At 47.0% G+C, this 17,450-nt stretch overlaps 2 protein-coding genes across 5 annotated transcripts in view; both read right to left on the bottom strand.

Moving 5' to 3' along the window:
* The window catches only part of cyfip2 (cytoplasmic FMR1 interacting protein 2), a 123,425-nt gene extending 117,771 nt beyond the window's left edge, over positions 1-5,654 (bottom strand). The window contains exon 1 of one of the 3 annotated variants that reach the window (XM_087995145.1): positions 5,406-5,654. The gene's annotated coding sequence lies outside the window, so the exon portion shown is untranslated. The remainder of the gene's footprint in view (positions 1-5,405) is intronic. The other 2 variants (XM_087995144.1, XM_087995143.1) reach the window with 2 other exon arrangements.
* A 7,145-nt stretch (positions 5,655-12,799) lies between these two features.
* Positions 12,800-17,450, bottom strand: part of LOC122556477 (tyrosine-protein kinase ITK/TSK-like) — a 78,142-nt gene continuing 73,491 nt past the window's right edge. Inside the window, exons 16-17 of one of the 2 annotated variants that reach the window (XM_043703144.2) lie at positions 14,767-14,924; positions 12,800-12,975 (exon numbers count right to left, since the gene is read on the bottom strand). In XM_043703144.2, coding sequence (XP_043559079.1) covers positions 12,901-12,975; positions 14,767-14,924 — 233 coding nt within the window. In that variant the 3' untranslated portion in view covers positions 12,800-12,900. Of the gene's footprint in view, positions 12,976-14,766; positions 14,925-17,450 lie in introns of those variants that run through there. The other variant, XR_015759702.1, reaches the window with a different exon arrangement.

The following is a 17,450-nucleotide window of genomic DNA, read 5'->3' as shown; positions in this document are numbered from 1 at the left end:
GCCCCTTTAATATCTTTCCCCTCTCACGCTAAACCTGTGCCCTCTAGTTCTGGATTTCCCACTCCAGGAAGACGTCCTTGTCTGTTTATCCTATCCATACCCCTCATTGATTTTATAAACCTTCATAAGGTCCCCCCTCAGCCTCTGATGCTCCAGGAAAAACAGCCCCAGCCTATTCAGCCTCTCCCTCTCGCTCAAATTCTCCAACCCTGGAAACATCCTTGTTCCCTTTGGGAAGTTACAATCTCCTTCAGGCAGTGTATTACAGATCACAACAACTTGTGTACAAATAATCCCCTCCCTATTCCCTACAAGCCTCATTCCTGATGAAGGGCTTATGCCCAAAATGTTGGTTCTCCTGCTCCTCGGCTGCTGCCTGACCTGCTGTGCTTTCCCAGCAACACACGCTCGACCTTCCCTACTCCCATCCACTGTTTTAACCCCTGTCCTCTGGCTACTATCTCTTCTACAATTCCAAGCAGTTTCCCGTTCAATTGATCAAAACCTTGTCTGCAATGGAGAAATCTCCTCTCAACGTGGCCTGTAAACTATCCCAGGGTTTCCCAAAGTGGCAATCAGGACAATTTTCAAGCCTTGAAATGGGGATCCCTTTGGGCAAAGGTTTAGGAGGCACTAAGCGAGGTGGATATATCTGTGTTTGCTGTTCCACTGGCAGTTGAATAGCCCAGTGGTTAAAGTGTGTTCATGTTTCTCCAGCACAACCTGAAATCGAGGAGGAGACTGCTCCCAGCAAGTCAATCTATGCTTCAACCCACTGCCTTCTTCTTACAAGCACACAATCTTGGGAGAGGGCTCTTGTGGTGCACTGGTAGTGTTTCCCTACCTCGGAGTCTGGAGGTATGGGTTCAAGTCCCACATACTCCATAGGTAAGGAATGACATCTCTGAAGAGATGGGCTAGAAAATTGTGAGGGGACTCTTTTGAAACATTGGCAGTGTTCTTACCTCTGGACCAGAAGGTCTGAGGTCAAGTTGCACTTACCCCAGAGGTGTGTCATAACATGTTTGAACAGGTAGATTAAAACTTTCTATTAACAACTTGAACTGGGGAAGAAAGTAAAGGAAAAGGTGAATAATTGGATAATGCTTTCATCCAGGCATTAACAGGCTGGATTTATTGCCCATCCTCTCATTGCCCTGAGAAACGGGATGGCTTGCTTGGCTGTACAGACATTGGGCAGGAGTCACATCTAAACCCAAATCAGGTAAAGTTCAGATTTGCCTCTCAAAACGACATCAGTTAACCGGTTGGGTTTTTACAACAATCCAACAATTTCTTGGTCCCTCTCACGTGTCCAACCTATTACTCACAGAAGTTTCTTTAAAAAAGGAATCAGATTTTCAAATTATCATGGTGAGGCTTGAACACATGCTCCCTGAATTAGTCATTTAGCAACATTCACTGTATCCCTAGTATGCTAGGAAAAGGTTATGATAAGCAGACATGAAAATGATGTTAGATAATCTGCACAGCAAGTAACACCACAAGGCAGAATAGTTTTCTTCACATTTAGATTAAAAAAAACACATACACACAGGAGTGAGTGTGAGTTTGTAAATATTGGGAAATGTGAAGTCATCATTTTTGGTCATTGTTCCGATCTCCCTGTCTGACCGACTGTCTCTATTCCCCTCCCTCTCTCTCTGACACAAACTGAGAGTAAACTTTGTGGTGTCACACTGGACTCGGGGATGAGCTTCAAATCTCAGATTCACGGCATCAATGGAAACACCTATTCCAGCCTCTGCAGCACAGTCCAACATCATCTCGTCATTTCAGTTTATCTACTGCTGAAGCCCTCACTGAATCCCTGCTGCTGTTAGACCTGACCATTCTGACACATGCTTCATCGATCTCCCTCCGTAAACATGAGGCCACCCAAATCCCTCCTGCCCATGTCTTAACCCTCTCCCTTCCCCATCACATATGATCGACAATGACTGCCATTCATGCAAAGCCTTGACTTTAAAACTCTCATCACCATTTTCCAATCGCCCATCCTAACCTCTGTGATCCTCTGTGGCCACGTGAACCTTGGAGATCTCTGAGCTCTTCCAATTCTGACCTCTTAAGCCTCCCTGATTTTAACTGTTCCACTGTCGAAGGCTACGCCTTCTGTTGCCTAAGGCTAAGCTCTGGAATCCCCTTCCTACATCTCTCTGACCCTCTACCTTGCTTTTCTCCTTCAAGGTGCTTTCCAAAATCTCTCTTTTTCCAAGAGGGCATAGGTTTAGGGTGAGAGGGGAAAGATATAAAAGAGACCTAAGGGGCAACCTTTTCAAAGAGGGTAGTACGTGTATGGAATGAGCTGCCAGAGGAAGTGGTGGAGGCTGATACAATTATAACATTTAAGAGCCATTTGGATGGGTATATGAATAGGAAGGGTTTGGGGGGGATATGGGCCGGGTGCTGGCAGGTGGGACTAGATTGGGTTGGGATATCTGGTCAGCATGGACGGGTTGGGCTGAAGAGTCTGTTTCCATGCTGTACATCTCCATGACTCTATCTGACCTTACGCAACACAATGTCGTATTTAGTTTTCCAACACCCCTGTCAGGCACTTGAGAGACATTTTACAAGAAAGGTGCAATACAAGTTGTTGTGGGGGTAGTTCATTAAGAATGTTTGTTTAGACTGCTGCAATTCTCTTCTAGTTGGTCTCCCCAGGTTTCACACCACGTAACTTCAGCTCATTCAAAGCTCTACAGCCAGTCCCTTAACTCACAGAGTCCTGTTCACCTGTCATCACCATGCTCTCTGACCTCGATTGGTTCCATATTGGCCAACACCTTAACTTGTTTTTAGGATTTTCACTCTAATCCAAATGGCTCCAACACTGCCGTCTGTAACTTCACAATGTCTAGAATTCCCTCCAAACCTCTCTCCTCGTTTAAAACAGTTTTTCCAACCAATCTGTTACAATCACCTGTCTGAGTACTTCGTTGATGTGAGGTTTATCTATGCTCTGGTGAAGCACCACGCAATACTGCAACCTATTGAAGGCGCTATGCAAATGCAAGCCCATTGAGTGTCCGACAGCATGGAAATGCGTGTGAAGGTGAGTATCTGATCGAGTGAGTTTGAGACTGGAAGAGCAAGTGAGGGAGACCTGGGATGGTGTCCTAGAGGGAGCAGTGTTTGATGGAGGAATGCAAGAGACTTGGAGTCACAGACGGAGAGTTAGGAGATCTGGGTTGTTGGAGTCAGAGAATGAGAGAGACCTTTCATCGAGTCTCACAAAGGGTGGGTGTTGAGTGTTGGTGTCTGTGATGAAGTATGAGAGTTTGGGAATGACAGTCTGACTGATGAAGGAGAGCTGGGAGAGGCTGGGAATGAGTGAGTCAATCTGAGAGGGGCAGATTGAGTGGGTGAAGAAGGCAGAGAGCAAATTCTGAGTGAAGAAAGGAGATTGGAAGCAGCAGACTGAATGAGTGGGGGAGGCTGAGTGATGGAAGGGAGTGAGTCGGAGAGTGGCTGAGTGAATGAGTTAAAGGAAGTCAGTAGGAGATGGAAGTGAATGCGAGGGAGAGGATGGGAGACTATGAGAGAGATCGTGAGAGAGAGAGGGTGGCAGGGACAGCAAGGGAGGGAGAGGGTGGGAATGAGGGCATGAGGGAGGGAGGGATGGATGGATGTGGGGCAAAGGAAGGGATGGAGGGTTGGATGGATGTCGGGCAGAGGGAGGGAAGGATGGATGTGCGGCAGAGGGAGGAAGAGAGAGATTATGTGGGGCAGAGGGAGGGAAGGATGGATGTGGGAGAAAGTGAGGACTGCAGATGCTGGAGATCAGAGCTGAAATTGTGTTGCTGGAAAAGCGCAGCAGGTCAGGCAGCATCCAAGGAGCAGGTGAATTGACGTTTCGGGCATGAGCCCTTCTTCAGGAATCCCTCCCTCCGCCCCACATCCATCCTTCCCTCCCTCCCTCTGCCCCACATCAGGAAGGATGGATGTGGGGCAGAGGGAGGGAGGGAGGGATGGATGGATGTGGGGCAGAAGGAGGAAGGGAGGGATGGATTTGGGGCAGAGGGAGGGATGGATGTGGGGCAGAAGGAGGGAGGGAGGGATGGATGTGGGGCAGAGGGAGGGATGGATGGATGTGTGGCAAAGGGAGGGAAGGATGGATGTGGGGCAGAGGAAGGGAGGGAGTGATGTGGGGCAGAGAGAGGGAGGGAGGGAGGGATGTGGGGCAGAGGGAGGGAGGGAGGGATGTGGGGCAGAGGGAGAGAAGGATGTGGGGCAGAGGGAGGGAGGGATGGATGTGGGGCAGGGGGAGAGAAGGATGTGGGACAGGGGGAGGGAGGGATGGATGTGGGGCAAAGGGAGAGAAGGATGTGGGGCAGAGGGAGGGAGGGATGTGGGGCAGGGGAGAGAAGGATGTGGGGCAGAGGGAGGGAGGGATGTGGGGCAGGGGGAGAGAAGGATGTGGGGCAGAGGGAGGGAGGGATATGGGGCAGAGGGAGGGAGGGATGTGGGGCAAAGGGAGAGAAGGATGTGGGGCAGAGGGAGGGAGGGATGTGGGGCAGAGGGAGGGAGGTTTGTGGGGCAGGGGGAGAGAAGGATGTGGGGCAGAGGGAGGGAGGGATGGATGTGGGGCAGAGGGAGGGATGGATGTGGGGCAGAGGGAGGGAGGGATGTGGGGCAGGGGGAGAGAAAGATGTGGGGCAGAGGGAGGGAGGGATGGATGTGGGGCAAAGGGAGAGAAGGATGTGGGGCAGAGGGAGGGAGGGAGAGAAGGATGTGGGGCAGAGGGAGGGAGGGAGGGAAGGATGTGGGGCAGAGGGAGGGAGGGATGGATGTGGGGCAGAGGGAGGGAGGGAGGGATGGATGTGGGGCAAAGGGAGGGAGGGAAGGATGTGGGGCAGAGGGAGGGAGGGAAGGATGTGGGGCAAAGGGAGCGAAGGATGTGGGGCGGAGGGAGGGAGGGATGGACGTGGGGCAGAGGGAGGGAGGGATGTGGTGCAGCATTAAATGGAGGTGAGGTGAGGATTAGCTCAATCCCTGTGCAGATGAGGCACCGCACAAACACGAAACAAAAATAAATCATTAACCCCTTCAGCCTCTCTGCATTTACTGGGTTCAATTCCGTTTCCTTTACATCAAACAGTGCGCCTCAGCTTTGCAAAGCAAGTGGGGAGTCCCCGCCCTGTGCTGTGCTGTCAGAAAAACAGACGGACATAATCACAAAATAAAAGACATTCATTTCCGAGCATGTATATATCAAATCTGAACGCAATATTTAATGAATCGACACACAATGGCTTATCCTTCCGTTTGTGTAATTTCTCCAGCGTCTGCAGTCTCCGGGAAGCCTCAGAATGCGGTCAGGTATTATTTTTGTACAATCTGAATCTTTGCATGGAAAGGGTTTGCATCATTGCACTTACCGTCTGGTTGCATGGGCGAAGGACAAGCCGCAGTGAGGAATACAGTGACGAGCTGCTGCTGCTGGGCTCAGGGATACTGTAAGTGTCACACAAGCTGCCGGCTGCTGCTCTCTCTCTCTCTCTCTCTCACACACACACACACACAGACAGACAAAGCGAAAAAATGGCTGCAGTGTCGTTCCTTAACGTGACAGAAACACCAATGATGTGTTAATCTTTCAAAAATAGAAGCACAGCTCTGACACACAGAGTCACCAAAGCCCCAGAGACTCGCCTCGTTTACAAGGCGGTGTCTTTCAAGACACAAGGGCGGTCAGAGATATTCCCAATAATGCCCCGAGCCAAGTTATTTCGAATCAGAATTTACATATTTAAAAATGAGAAAAATCACGACTTAAATGCCAATGGTTAGCAGTCTGCTGTCCGATGCAATGGCTGTGGGGTACAAGCCCCAGGAGAAACCCTGTTCACAAATACAGTACATAGAAACAGAGAATGTAGGAGCTAGAGGAGGCCACTCTGCCCTTCAAGTCTGTTCCATCATTCAGCATGATCACGCCTGGTCATCCAGCTCAGCCCCCTGTTCCCGCTTTCCCCCATAGCCCTAAGAAAGATATCTAACTTTTTGAAAATATTCAATGGTTTGGCCTCACGCTGTTGATTTGGTCGTCACAAACTACTCCCATTGTACAAGCCCCTCTCTGATCATTCCCTTCAATCATTCACTGTCCCTTATCTTCATTTCATACCCCAAACAAATCTACCCCCCACCACTGCCTGTCCCTGCAAACCAAAACTGAATCCCAAATCAACCTGTACAGCACAGAAATCAGCCACCTGCAGTTTGTCTATCTGAGGTGTGGCATAGTGGTTAGCACTGCTGCCTCACAGCAGGAGGGACTGGGGTTAGATCCCAGACCTGGGTGACCATGTGGGGTTTGCATGTTCTCCCTGTGTCTGTGTAGGTTTGGTGTGATTTCTTCCCACAGTGTCACAGGGATGTGCAGGCTAGGTGGGTTAGCCATGGTGAATTGCACAGTGTCACAGGGATGTGCAGGCTAGGTGGGTTAGCCATGGTAAATTGCACAGTGTCCCAGGGATGTGCAGGCTAGGTGGATTGGCCATGCTAAATTGCACAGTGTCACAGGGTTGTGCAGGGTAGGTGGGAAATGCAGGGTTTAAAGGGTCGGGGTAGAATGCTTTGGGGCGGGTCAATGTAGCCTGTTTCCACAGTGTCGGGATTCTATGACCTATGCCTACATTTTCAAAATCCAACTTGTCTAACCTCTGGCCTCCTATTATCCCCAATTTTCCTGCTCCTATATATTACTGATTTACTCAAACCCACCTTCACTTCGTCATGGACACCTCAGTCATCTGAAGCCAACTTTATTTGTTTGCTCCATTACGGCCATCATTTCTGCAATTTAATATTTCAGGCACATGATGACAGCATCTTGGGCGGCAGTGGCTAAGCCAGTGGGAGATGGGAAGTTACTTTTCCTTTGAATATTGTGGCTTGTGAGGAGCAGGTCCTCCGAAGCTGAACTGACCCAAGATCCAGTTGGTGTTGTTCCCAAAGGCTGAGCTGTTCTTCCAGTTGGTTGTTTATTTTTGTGCTCCTGTAGTTTTCCATGCCATTTCCGACTGTTTGTCTCTGGGCACTCCGATCATGCAGAAGGGCTTCCTCTGGACTGACTCCAATCCCAGTCAGTTTGGGTTCTGAATTGAGCACATCCCTGTATTGCAGGGGGAGGTGATTGCCCAATCATAACATTGCTGGGCGATTGATCCACAGATCCAAATAGTGCCTTGTGGACTCAGGTTGAAGTTCTATCTTGATAGAACTTGGATTTATTTTTGAATTCACTCATGGTACATGGTGGTTGGCCAGCATTTATTGCCCCCTCTCAAGTTGCCCTTGAACTGAGTGGCTTGCTGGGCCATTTCAGAAGGCAGATGAGAGTCAACTCCATCCCTGTGTGTCTGGAGTCACATGCCTCACATGGGTGAGGATGGTCCTGAAGGGAACTAGATGATTTCACCGACAATCGACAATGGTTTCATGGTCATCAGTAGGTTTTTAATTCCAGAGTATTATCTCATTCAAATTCCATCGTTTGCCATGGTGAGATTTGTACTCATGTCCCCAAAACAAATTAGCAGAGTTTCTGGGTTAGTAGTCTGGCGATAACATCGCAAACCATCTTCTCCCCAACAATTGAATTGTTGCATCACCATTGTCTTACCAGACCATAGGGGCTGCTCTCTCACTAGAGAAAAGTGACTGGTGGTGACTTAACCTGAGGGCCACCTGACCTGAGGTGAGGGAAGAGGGTGAGAAGGAGAGTCTTCCATGGGAACCTCAAACCAGTGATGGGAATTGAACCCATACTGTTAGCATCACACAGCTCTATAAACCAGCCATCCAAGCTAAACGTATTCCCTCAACTGAATTGTGAGTCTAATGCTAACCATTGTCAATTGTAAGGAAAAACCTACCTGGCTAACTAATATCCTTTAAGGCATTAATGTCTGTCCTTCATGTGACTCCAGACCCAAAGTGATGTGGTTTACTCTCAACAAGGGATGGGCAGTGAATGATGGCCCAGGCTGCAAGGTGCATATTCTGTGAATGAATTTTTAAAAAGTCACGTGGGTCTCTTGCTGATACTGAGCTTGCCATAGAGCATGCTCTTGAGTGTGTGGCTGTCATCCATTCACCTCAGATGACCCCTCAACCAATGGACTCGCTACTAACTGCTAGAATGTAGAAACAAAGAGTAGGCCAGAGTGCTGCTGAAAAAGGATCATTGGACTCTCAATGTTAACTCAGTTTTCATGGCCAAGCACCCTTGAACTATAGGAGGAAACCCACACAGGCATAGGGAAAATATGTAAGCTCCACACAGACAGTTGCCTGAGGGTGGAATCAAACCCAGGTCCCTGGCACTGTGAAGCAGCAGTGCTAACCACTGAGCCACCCACAGCACTGACAAAGGGAGCAGCTTCTGGGAGAGTGTATGTGCAGACACCCAGGGTCTGAGATACTCCAGGCAGGGATCTCAATGTATGGGTTCCAGTATTGACTTAAAGCATAAGATGGCTATGGAGAGAGTGCAACGAAGGTTAACCAGACTGATTCCTGGGATGGCAGGACTAATGTATGAAGAGGCACTGGATCAGTTAGGACCATATTCACTGGACATTAGAAGAATGGGAAGGATGGGATGTCATAGACACCTACAAATGCTAGCCAGCCAGCATTACCAATGTCCAACAAGTGAATAAAAAAAGGACTAGATCGGGTAAATGCAGGAAGGATATCTCTGATGATCAGGGAGCCCAGAATCAGGGTCACATTATAAGGATAGAGGGTAGGCCATTGAGGACTTAGATGAAGATAACTTTCTTCAGAGAGTGGGGAGCCTGTGGAACTCTCTGCCACAGAAAGTGGTTGAGGCCAAATCATTGAATGTTTCCAATGTTTTCAAGAATGAGTTAGATATCGTTCTTAGGGGTCAAAGAATATGGGGAGAAAGCAGGGACAGGAGACTGAGTTGGATGATCAGCCATGAACATACTGAATGGTGGAGCAGGCCTGAAGGGCTGAATGGCCTGCTCCTGTTCCTATTTTTCTATGTGCTATAAAGTCCCTCAGTAACACCACCTCTGTAACTGAAATAACAGCACAGAGGCTTGGATCCTGTCACCCTTTATTTACTCGTTCACAATACACTGGCCATGACCAGCCAACTCAGAGTCAGTCCCAGGACTGAGGAGATTCTAAATCCCCTGGTTATATTTCTCCCCAGCATCCATGTCGTGTGCATACGCAGGTGTGGGACACAGTGAAGAAATAACAAGTGCAGAGATTTTTATTCATATTCCATCGCCAGGAAGGAAGGAAATACCCGAGTGGCCAATGACAAGTGGTGACCTTCACATCAAAGGGCAAGTCTTAAGTGATTGAAAAAGTGAAGGGGAAGGCAGGGACCAAATCAAAATGGAATCGGAGGGAGAAATAAAACACTCCACAGCCTGCAGTGCCCACCTCTCCCTGAAAACCGCGAGGTTGTTGGTGGACACCGCGTGCTCCTTCTCCAGGGACACCCAGGCCCGAACATAACCGCGGAAGAAGGGCAGGCCATCGACCAGAACAACCCCCTCCATGGCCCGCTGCCTGGACCAGTTAATCCCCTGGTTATGCTGGTCAGCCAGGACTTTCCTGATTGGCCCAGGTTAACAACCTGGGTTGCGTAGTCAACAAGCTCCACCTGGTTCCAATCACTACAGCAACATTAGCTGGTTTTGCCCCATGTCACTCATTCAGTTGAAGGGGAATTGGAAATGGGCAGCAAATGTTGGCACTGACAGAGATGCCCACATCCTGTGAAATAGTAACGTTCATGTTTATTTATTTATTTATGTTTTCCACAAACAATCATTTCTATTTTGGGTTGCTCTACATTCATTCATTCACTGTCTGTGTGTTCCTTTATTTCATATAAAGAACATTTTACAACATCGACTCCTCTTGGACTCCCAGAAATCGCATTTATTTTCGCACCTGAATAGGGAACCCATTCCCCCTAAAGGATTTTGTACAACCTTTCAGTTAGGAATTTTCAGACTGAGATTTCTGTTGGACATTTGTACTGAAGGGTTAGGAAACCGAGGCAACGGGATGGAGTCAGTATTCAGATCAGCCATTGAACAGTGAGACCGATGCGAGGGCCGAATGGTCTCATTCCTGTTCCATTTTTACCTTGAATCTGATTGCCATGGGTTTAAAAGATTGATGAATGATGTAAATTTGGAATTTAGTAAAACAGCTTGATAGAAGCCATTTCCTTTTTATGGAGGGACCTCAGGACAAGGGGACATGACAAAGTGGCCACAGAGATAGCAGAAAAATACCATTTGCTATCACGTCAGTGTCATGACAGACACACTGTACAGTGGTAATGTCAGTCTCTGGATACACCTTGTCCCACAGACATCCCCATCAGCAAGGATATTGACTGGCACACTGGACAATCATTTTAGAAATACAATTGTCACTTTCTAAATACAGGCACCATCCTGCCGAATACCAGGGTCCAGTCACTCACTCCTGTGATCAATAGATTTGGATTGATAGTGGGTGGGTGGGTTGGAGGGATGTGGGTGAAACATGGACAGCTTTAAGAGATACAGGGAGGAAGTAGGTAGGTTGGACTGAGGGATATGGAGGAAAAGTGGATAGGTTTGAGGGGATGTAAGGAGTAAATAGGTAGGTGGGGTTGAGGGATATGGAGGTAAATTGGGTAGGAGTGACAGTTATAGGAAGATGGTGGATGGATGGGGTTAAGGGATCTAGTGAGAAGGTGGATAGATGGGCAGGATCTGGGGATTGAGAGATGTGGGGAGCAGGTGATAGAAGAGGTTAGAGGATAAGGGGAGGTGGTATGCGAGTGTGGGCTTGGACTTGCTAAAACGGGCAGGTCGATTGTGTCTGATTGTTTGCTCTTGCCCTCAAAAGAACTTGAGGGTCTCCTGTCAGATTGAAATGTCTCAGGCAGCACATTTACTGGAATGTGATGATATTACCATAGGTTCAATCACTCCTGGAGTTGGCATCAGTGACTTGTTGCAGCATATCTCTGTTTCAAATTTGTCACTCAGCAAAGTTAAAAATCACACAACACCAGGGTATAGTCCAACAGGTTTAATTGGAAGCACTAGCTTTCAGAGCACTGCTCCTTCATCAGGTGGTTGTGACACCTGATGAAGGAACAGCGTTCCGAAAGCTAGTGCTTCCAATTAAACCTGTTGGACTATAATCTGGTGTTGTGTGATTTTTAAGGAGAAAGTGAGGACTGCAGATGCTGGAGATCAAAGTTGAAACTTTATTGCTGGAACAGCACAGCAGGTCAGGCAGCATCCAGGGAACAGGAGATTCGACGTTTCGGGCACGGGCACAGGAGTTCTCCTGCTGAACACTCTCTGCTCATTCCTGAAGAAGGGCCTGTGCCCGAAACGTCGAATCTCCTGTTCCCTGGATGCTGCCTGACCTGCTGTGCTGTTCCAGCAATAAAGTTTCAACCTTGTGTGATTTTTAACCTTGTACACCCTGGTCCAACACCGGCATCTCCAAATCGTCCCTCAGCAAAGTCTCACTGACTGGGAAGATACAGTTAAAAATCACACAACACCAGGTTATAGTCCAGCAGGTTTATTTGGAAGCACTAGCTTTTGGAGCACTGCCCCTTCATCAAATGGTTGTGGAGTATAAGATCATAAGACACAGAATTTATAGCAAAAGGGTTACAGTGTCATGGAGTTCAAACAATGCCTTAAATGTGTGAGGTTAAAGTCTGTCTGTGTCCCAATACTGAGTCAGACTGATTCTATCTCTAAAGTGCAACTTACAGAATCTTACATGAATTTATGCAGTTTCTGCGCAAAATAAAATGTAATTCTGCAAAAACAAATTCACCCCATAAACATATATGTGCACACATGCAAGAAAGACAGAGTGAGTGTGTGCATGTGGGTGTGAGTGCATGTGAAAGAGTGTGTGTAAGCTTGGTCAAGTATGTTTGTGAGTGTCATGGGGTATAAGCCTGTGCGAGGGTGCATGTGTGGCTGTGAGTGCGGGTGGTGCATGTATGTGCGTATGAGAGAGATCTTGTGTGTGAGAGAGGGTCTGCGTGAGTGTGTGAGTATGTATAATTGTGTGTGTGTGTGTGTGTATGTGTAAGGCATTTTCTGAGGTGAGATGACACCTATTGTTAGAAAAGCTAAAGCTATTTTGAGATTAAAAGGAGTTCTGGGATTTACATATTAAAGAACTGGAAATAGCATATCCCATTCTAAAATTTGTTTAATATATCATTACAACTCCATGACACTGTAATCCTTTTGCTATAAATTCTGTGTCTTATGATCATATGCTCCATAACCACCTGGCGAAGGAGCAGCGTTCCGAAAGCTAGTGCTTCCAAATAAACCTGTTGGACTATAACCTGGTGTTGTGTGATTTTTAACTTTGTACACCCCAGTCCAACACTGGCATCTCCATATCATGGAGATGGCAAGGTTATAGTGGGAGACACGCAGTGGGGTCTGAAGGGGGACATTTCAAAGACAACCTGTATCAATGTTCATTTTTTCAAATGTTCCTCTACAATGGTGCCCCTTTGAATTTGGCCACTGTCACAGTCGTCATACAGCAGCTGACCTCTAGGTGGGGGTAGTGGGAGGCCAAGGTAACACTGCTTCATCGATAATCTTGAAGACAGGATTGGGTGCAGTTGTGATGCTCCCATAGTTGAACAGCTCAGGTCACCTGAGAGTTCTAATGTCGTGGGTGTATATTTCCTGCAAGCATCAATTATGATTTCCGACAGTAATAAATAAATATTTAATAAACAGCACGCCGCATTGAAAATGTTCTCATGTTCCCAATGAATTATTCAATTTTAAAGATGTACAGTCTCTTTGTCACCATTCACGATTCTCCGGATTCAGACAGCTCGCTTAATTCATTCCGAAGGTCAAAAAATGTAGGCCTCTCCTCTGGTCTCTGCAGCAAGAAAATAGGGAAGAACTATGTTAGTTTGTAACTTTCAAGTGAAGCGAAGGATGTTGAACAATCATTGCCCAGAGGAAACTGAAGTAATAACTGATCTTGAGTAGATTAGATCAGTCATGAGAACACATCCTAAACAAAATTCAGAATACTGTGGACGGTAGGAATCTGAAATAACAACCAAAAATAATTAGCAGGTTGGACAATGCCTATCATTGGAAGCTGCTGTGAGGGTATAGTGGTTGATGTGGTGTATATGGATTTCAGTAAGACGTGTGATAAGGTTCCCATGGTAGGCCATTGCACAAAATATGGAGGCGTGGGATTGAGGGTGATTTAGCGGATCAGAAATTGGCTAGCTGAAAAAAGACAGAGGGTGTGGTGGTTGATGGGAAATGTTCATCCTGGAGTTCAGTTACTAGTGGGGTACCGCAAGGATCTATTTTGGGGCCACTGCTGTTTGTCATTTTTATAAATGCCTGGATGAGGGCGTAGAAGGATGGGTTAGTAAATTTGCAGATGACTCTAACGTCAGTGGATTTGTTGATAGTGCTGAAGGAGGTTGCAGGTTGCAGAGGGATCTAGATAAGCTGCAGAGCTGGGCTGAGAGGTGGCAAATGGAATTTAATGAGGAAAAGTGTGAGGTGATTCACTTTGGAAGGAATAAAGAGTACTGATCAAATGGTAAGATTCTTGGTTGTGTAGATGAGCAGAGAAATCTCAGTGTCCATGTACACAGATCCCTGAAAGTTGCCACCCAGGTTGATAGGGTTGCTAGAAGGCATACGGTGTGTTAGCTTTTATTTGTAGAGGGATTGCGTTTCGGACCCATGAGGTCATGCTGCAGCTGTACAAAACTCTGTTGCGGCTGCTCTTGGAATATTGCAGTTCTGGTCACCGTATTATAGGAAGGATGTCGAAACTTTGGAAAGGGTTCAGAGAAGATTTACGAGGATGTTGCCTGGTATGGAAGGAAGTACTTATGAGAAAAGGCTGAGGGACTTGAGGCTGTTCTCATTAGAGAGAAGAAGGTTGAGAGGTGACTTAATTGAAACATACAAGATCATCGGAGGGTTAGATAAGGTGGACAGTGAGACCCTTTTTCCTCAGATGGTGATGGCGAGCATGAGAAGACATAGCTTTAAACAGAGGGGTGCTAGATATAGGACAGATGTCAGAGGTAGTTTCTTTACTCAGAGAGTAGTAGGGGCATGGATCGCACTGCCTGCAACAGTAGTAGACTCTCCGACTTTAAGGGCATTTAAATGGTCATTGGATACACATAGAATAGTGTAGGATAAATAGGTCTCAGATTGGTTCTACAGTTCGGCGCAACGTTGAGGGCTTGTACTGCGGTGTTATGTTCTATATTCTACCTCAGGCAAGGAGAGAGGTTGAGAAGGAGAGTCCTTTATAGTAACCTCAACTACTGCAGGAATTGAACCTACACTATTAGTATGACACTGCCTTGTAGGCCGGCCAGCCGGCCAACTGAGCTCATCAACCCACCTTAGCAACAGCAGGTCAAAAATGAAGCAACATACTCTTCCTCACCTTGAACATCAACCTGTTTCCACCCCTTCACAATTCCCTGCTCCTAGCTCGGTGTCATCAGCAAACATGGAGGGACATCTGTCTGGTTCCTTTACCAAAGGTCATTGGTGTTTGTGGAGGATGGAGCCCCTAACAGGGGCTGCTTCCACATCCTCCATAGGGGTGGCACCGATGACGGGAAAGTGAAAGTGAGGATTATTTAGAGGGGAATTTGTCAATCGTTAGACCAACCTCCTGCCAGCAACTGCTCATGATTTTATAAATGAATGGAGAGGCCAGTTTTGGCTTATGAAGGCGAAATCCAGCAGTGAGTTCTTCAACCACATCAGAATTCGAACGATTTTCGTACGGCATCTTGCCCTCGGAGAAGACTTCCCACATCAGCACCCCTGCAGGAAAACCGAGAGTGTGAGAGGTAACTCCCTGTCCAATGCTGATACTTGCTTCTCATTTGTCTCTCTCTGTTATTCTTTGAAGACACTGTTTATCACTTGATTCTTTAATCACAGATTTCCTTATCCTCTTAACCTCAGCCATCTCTACAAAACTCCAAGATCTCTGCCTCTTCTCTAGTCCTGGCCTTTCACACATCCCGATCCCAATTCCTTCATTGATGAAATCCAGCCCTCAGCTGCCTGGGCCTTCAATCTTTCCCCAACCTCTCCACCTTTCTATCCTCCTTCAACATGCTCTTTAAAGCCTGCCTCATTGAACAAGAACTTCTCGAAACTTTGGAAAGGGTTCAGAGAAGAACTTGTAATGTGCATTGACCCCTCCTGACATCCTTAGGTTATTTTTTGCAGTGGTAAGCGTTCTTGAAAGTCCTACTCTTGTGGGAAATAGAGATCAGAGGAGTTCTTGACAATCACATTCACCATGTGTATGCACATACTTGGAGATATAATCTTGCTTAGACAATTAACAGAGAGGAGAGTGATTTGGGAAATGACAAGGTAAATTTTTTACACAGAGGATGGTTTGTGTTACATTTAAATCTCCTTGATACCTTAACTATTTCCTGTTTCTTTTCTGAACTTCCTGAGGAAGTGGTGGATATGGGTGCAGTTGCAACGTTTAAAAGACATAGAGATAGGTACACGAGGAGGAAAGGTTTGGAGAGATATGGGCCAGGAGTTGACTAGTTTAGTTTGGGATTATGGTCGACATGGACTGGTTGGACCAAAGGATCTGTTTCTGTGCTGTATGACTCTGTGACCCTAGGACAGAAATATGTCAGTCTCTCTGTTACTCCTTTATACTCACATGCTCACGCATTGCTTTTCTATCTGCTTCCAAGCATGAAGCACTTTACCCTTAAACTCCTCCCACAGCCTATGTACAGTCATAAACTCTATCCATTCATTTAAGCTGTACAGGACAGTGGGGAAAGAAAACATGGAAGCATAAACAAAATAGAGCAGGAATAGGCCATTCGGCCCTTTGAGCCTGCTCAGTCATTCATACTATGGTTGATGAATAGCCTGTTCCTGCTTTTCCCCCCACACCTATTCATCCCTTTAGCCTCAAATGCTATATCCAACTCCTTCTTGAAATCATACAATATCTTGGCCCCGATTGCTTTCTGTAGCAGCGAATTCCAAAGGCTCACAATCTCTGGGTGAAGAAATTTCTCCTCATCATAGTGTGAAATGGTGTACCATTTATCCTCAGACTGTAACTCCCCGGTTCTGGACTCCCGACACCCTCAGGAACATCCTTCCACCATCTGCTCTGTCTAGTTCTGTTAGAGTTGAAAAGCGTGGTGCTGGCAAAGCACAGCAGGTCAGGCAGCATCCGAGGAGCAGGAGAATCGACATTTCAGGCATAAGTCCTTCATCAGGGCTTATGCCCGAAGCATCAATTCTCCTGCTCCTCGGATGCTGCCTGACCTGCTGTGCTTTTCCAGCACCACACTTTTCGACTCTGATCTCCAGCATCCGCAGTCCTCACATTCTCCTCGTTCTGTTAGAGACCATTCTCCGAAGAAATCAACTTTTTGAGTCTCAGAGTTATACATCTTGGAAATAGATCCTTCAGTCCAACTCATCCATGCCATGTCTATTTACCCTATCTATGCTCCTCATGATTTTATAAACCTCTATATGGTCACCCCTTAGCCTCTGAGATTCCAGGGAAAATAACCACTTTAGTCGGATTCAGTGTCACCAAATGGGATAACAAATAGCAGCTTTGTGAAGGGGTGACGCTGTCTGTACAGAGGATTCTGCAATCTGCACCAATCGGGCCTCCTGTTGCTGTGGTGGCGACCATGGGGACAATCTCACTCATGTATCTGGTGCTGAAGTCGATTTGAATTTGCAGACCACAGCAATTAATAAGACGGTGTGAGAGTAACCTAGGAGTGAGCCTTCAGCGCATTGGGAGCCATCACTGCCTCTGAGAGGCTGCAAAGTTCAAACACCACTCCCGACATTCCTGTTGGAGGGAGTCTGGGAATCAGGCTCTGGACTGGGGGTCGACAATGCAGCAGAGCCCTCAGTCCAGGTGGAGAGAATGCCCAACCCCCTTAACATTACCTCCCCACCTCCGCCAACACTACATTGAGGCAGTTGCAATCTCAGCAATGACCTTCAGTAGTGTGATTTGGAGATGCCGGTGTTGGACTGGGGTGGACAAAGTTAAAAATCACACAACAGCAGGTTTTGGTCCAATAGGTTTATTGCTCCTTCACCAGGTAACATTGGAAGTGGATCATAAGACACAGAATTTATACAAATTCTCTTCCACAACTACCTGATGAAGGAGAGACGCTCCGAAAGCTAGTACTTCCAAATAAACCTGTTGGACTATAACCTGCTGTTGTGTGATTTTTAACTTTGTCCACCCCAGTACAACACCGACTCCTCCATACCATAACATTATGGAACAATCAGTCTCATGCTACCCTCCTCTGG

This window comes from Chiloscyllium plagiosum, unplaced genomic scaffold (assembly GCF_037043375.1).
Source record: "Chiloscyllium plagiosum isolate Xiang-an unplaced genomic scaffold, Cpla_swu_hap1 HiC_scaffold_16, whole genome shotgun sequence".
Classification (NCBI taxonomy): domain Eukaryota; kingdom Metazoa; phylum Chordata; class Chondrichthyes; order Orectolobiformes; family Hemiscylliidae; genus Chiloscyllium; species Chiloscyllium plagiosum.
The sequence above is the reverse complement of the archived record's forward strand: the minus strand, read 5'-3'. Positions and strand labels throughout refer to the sequence as shown.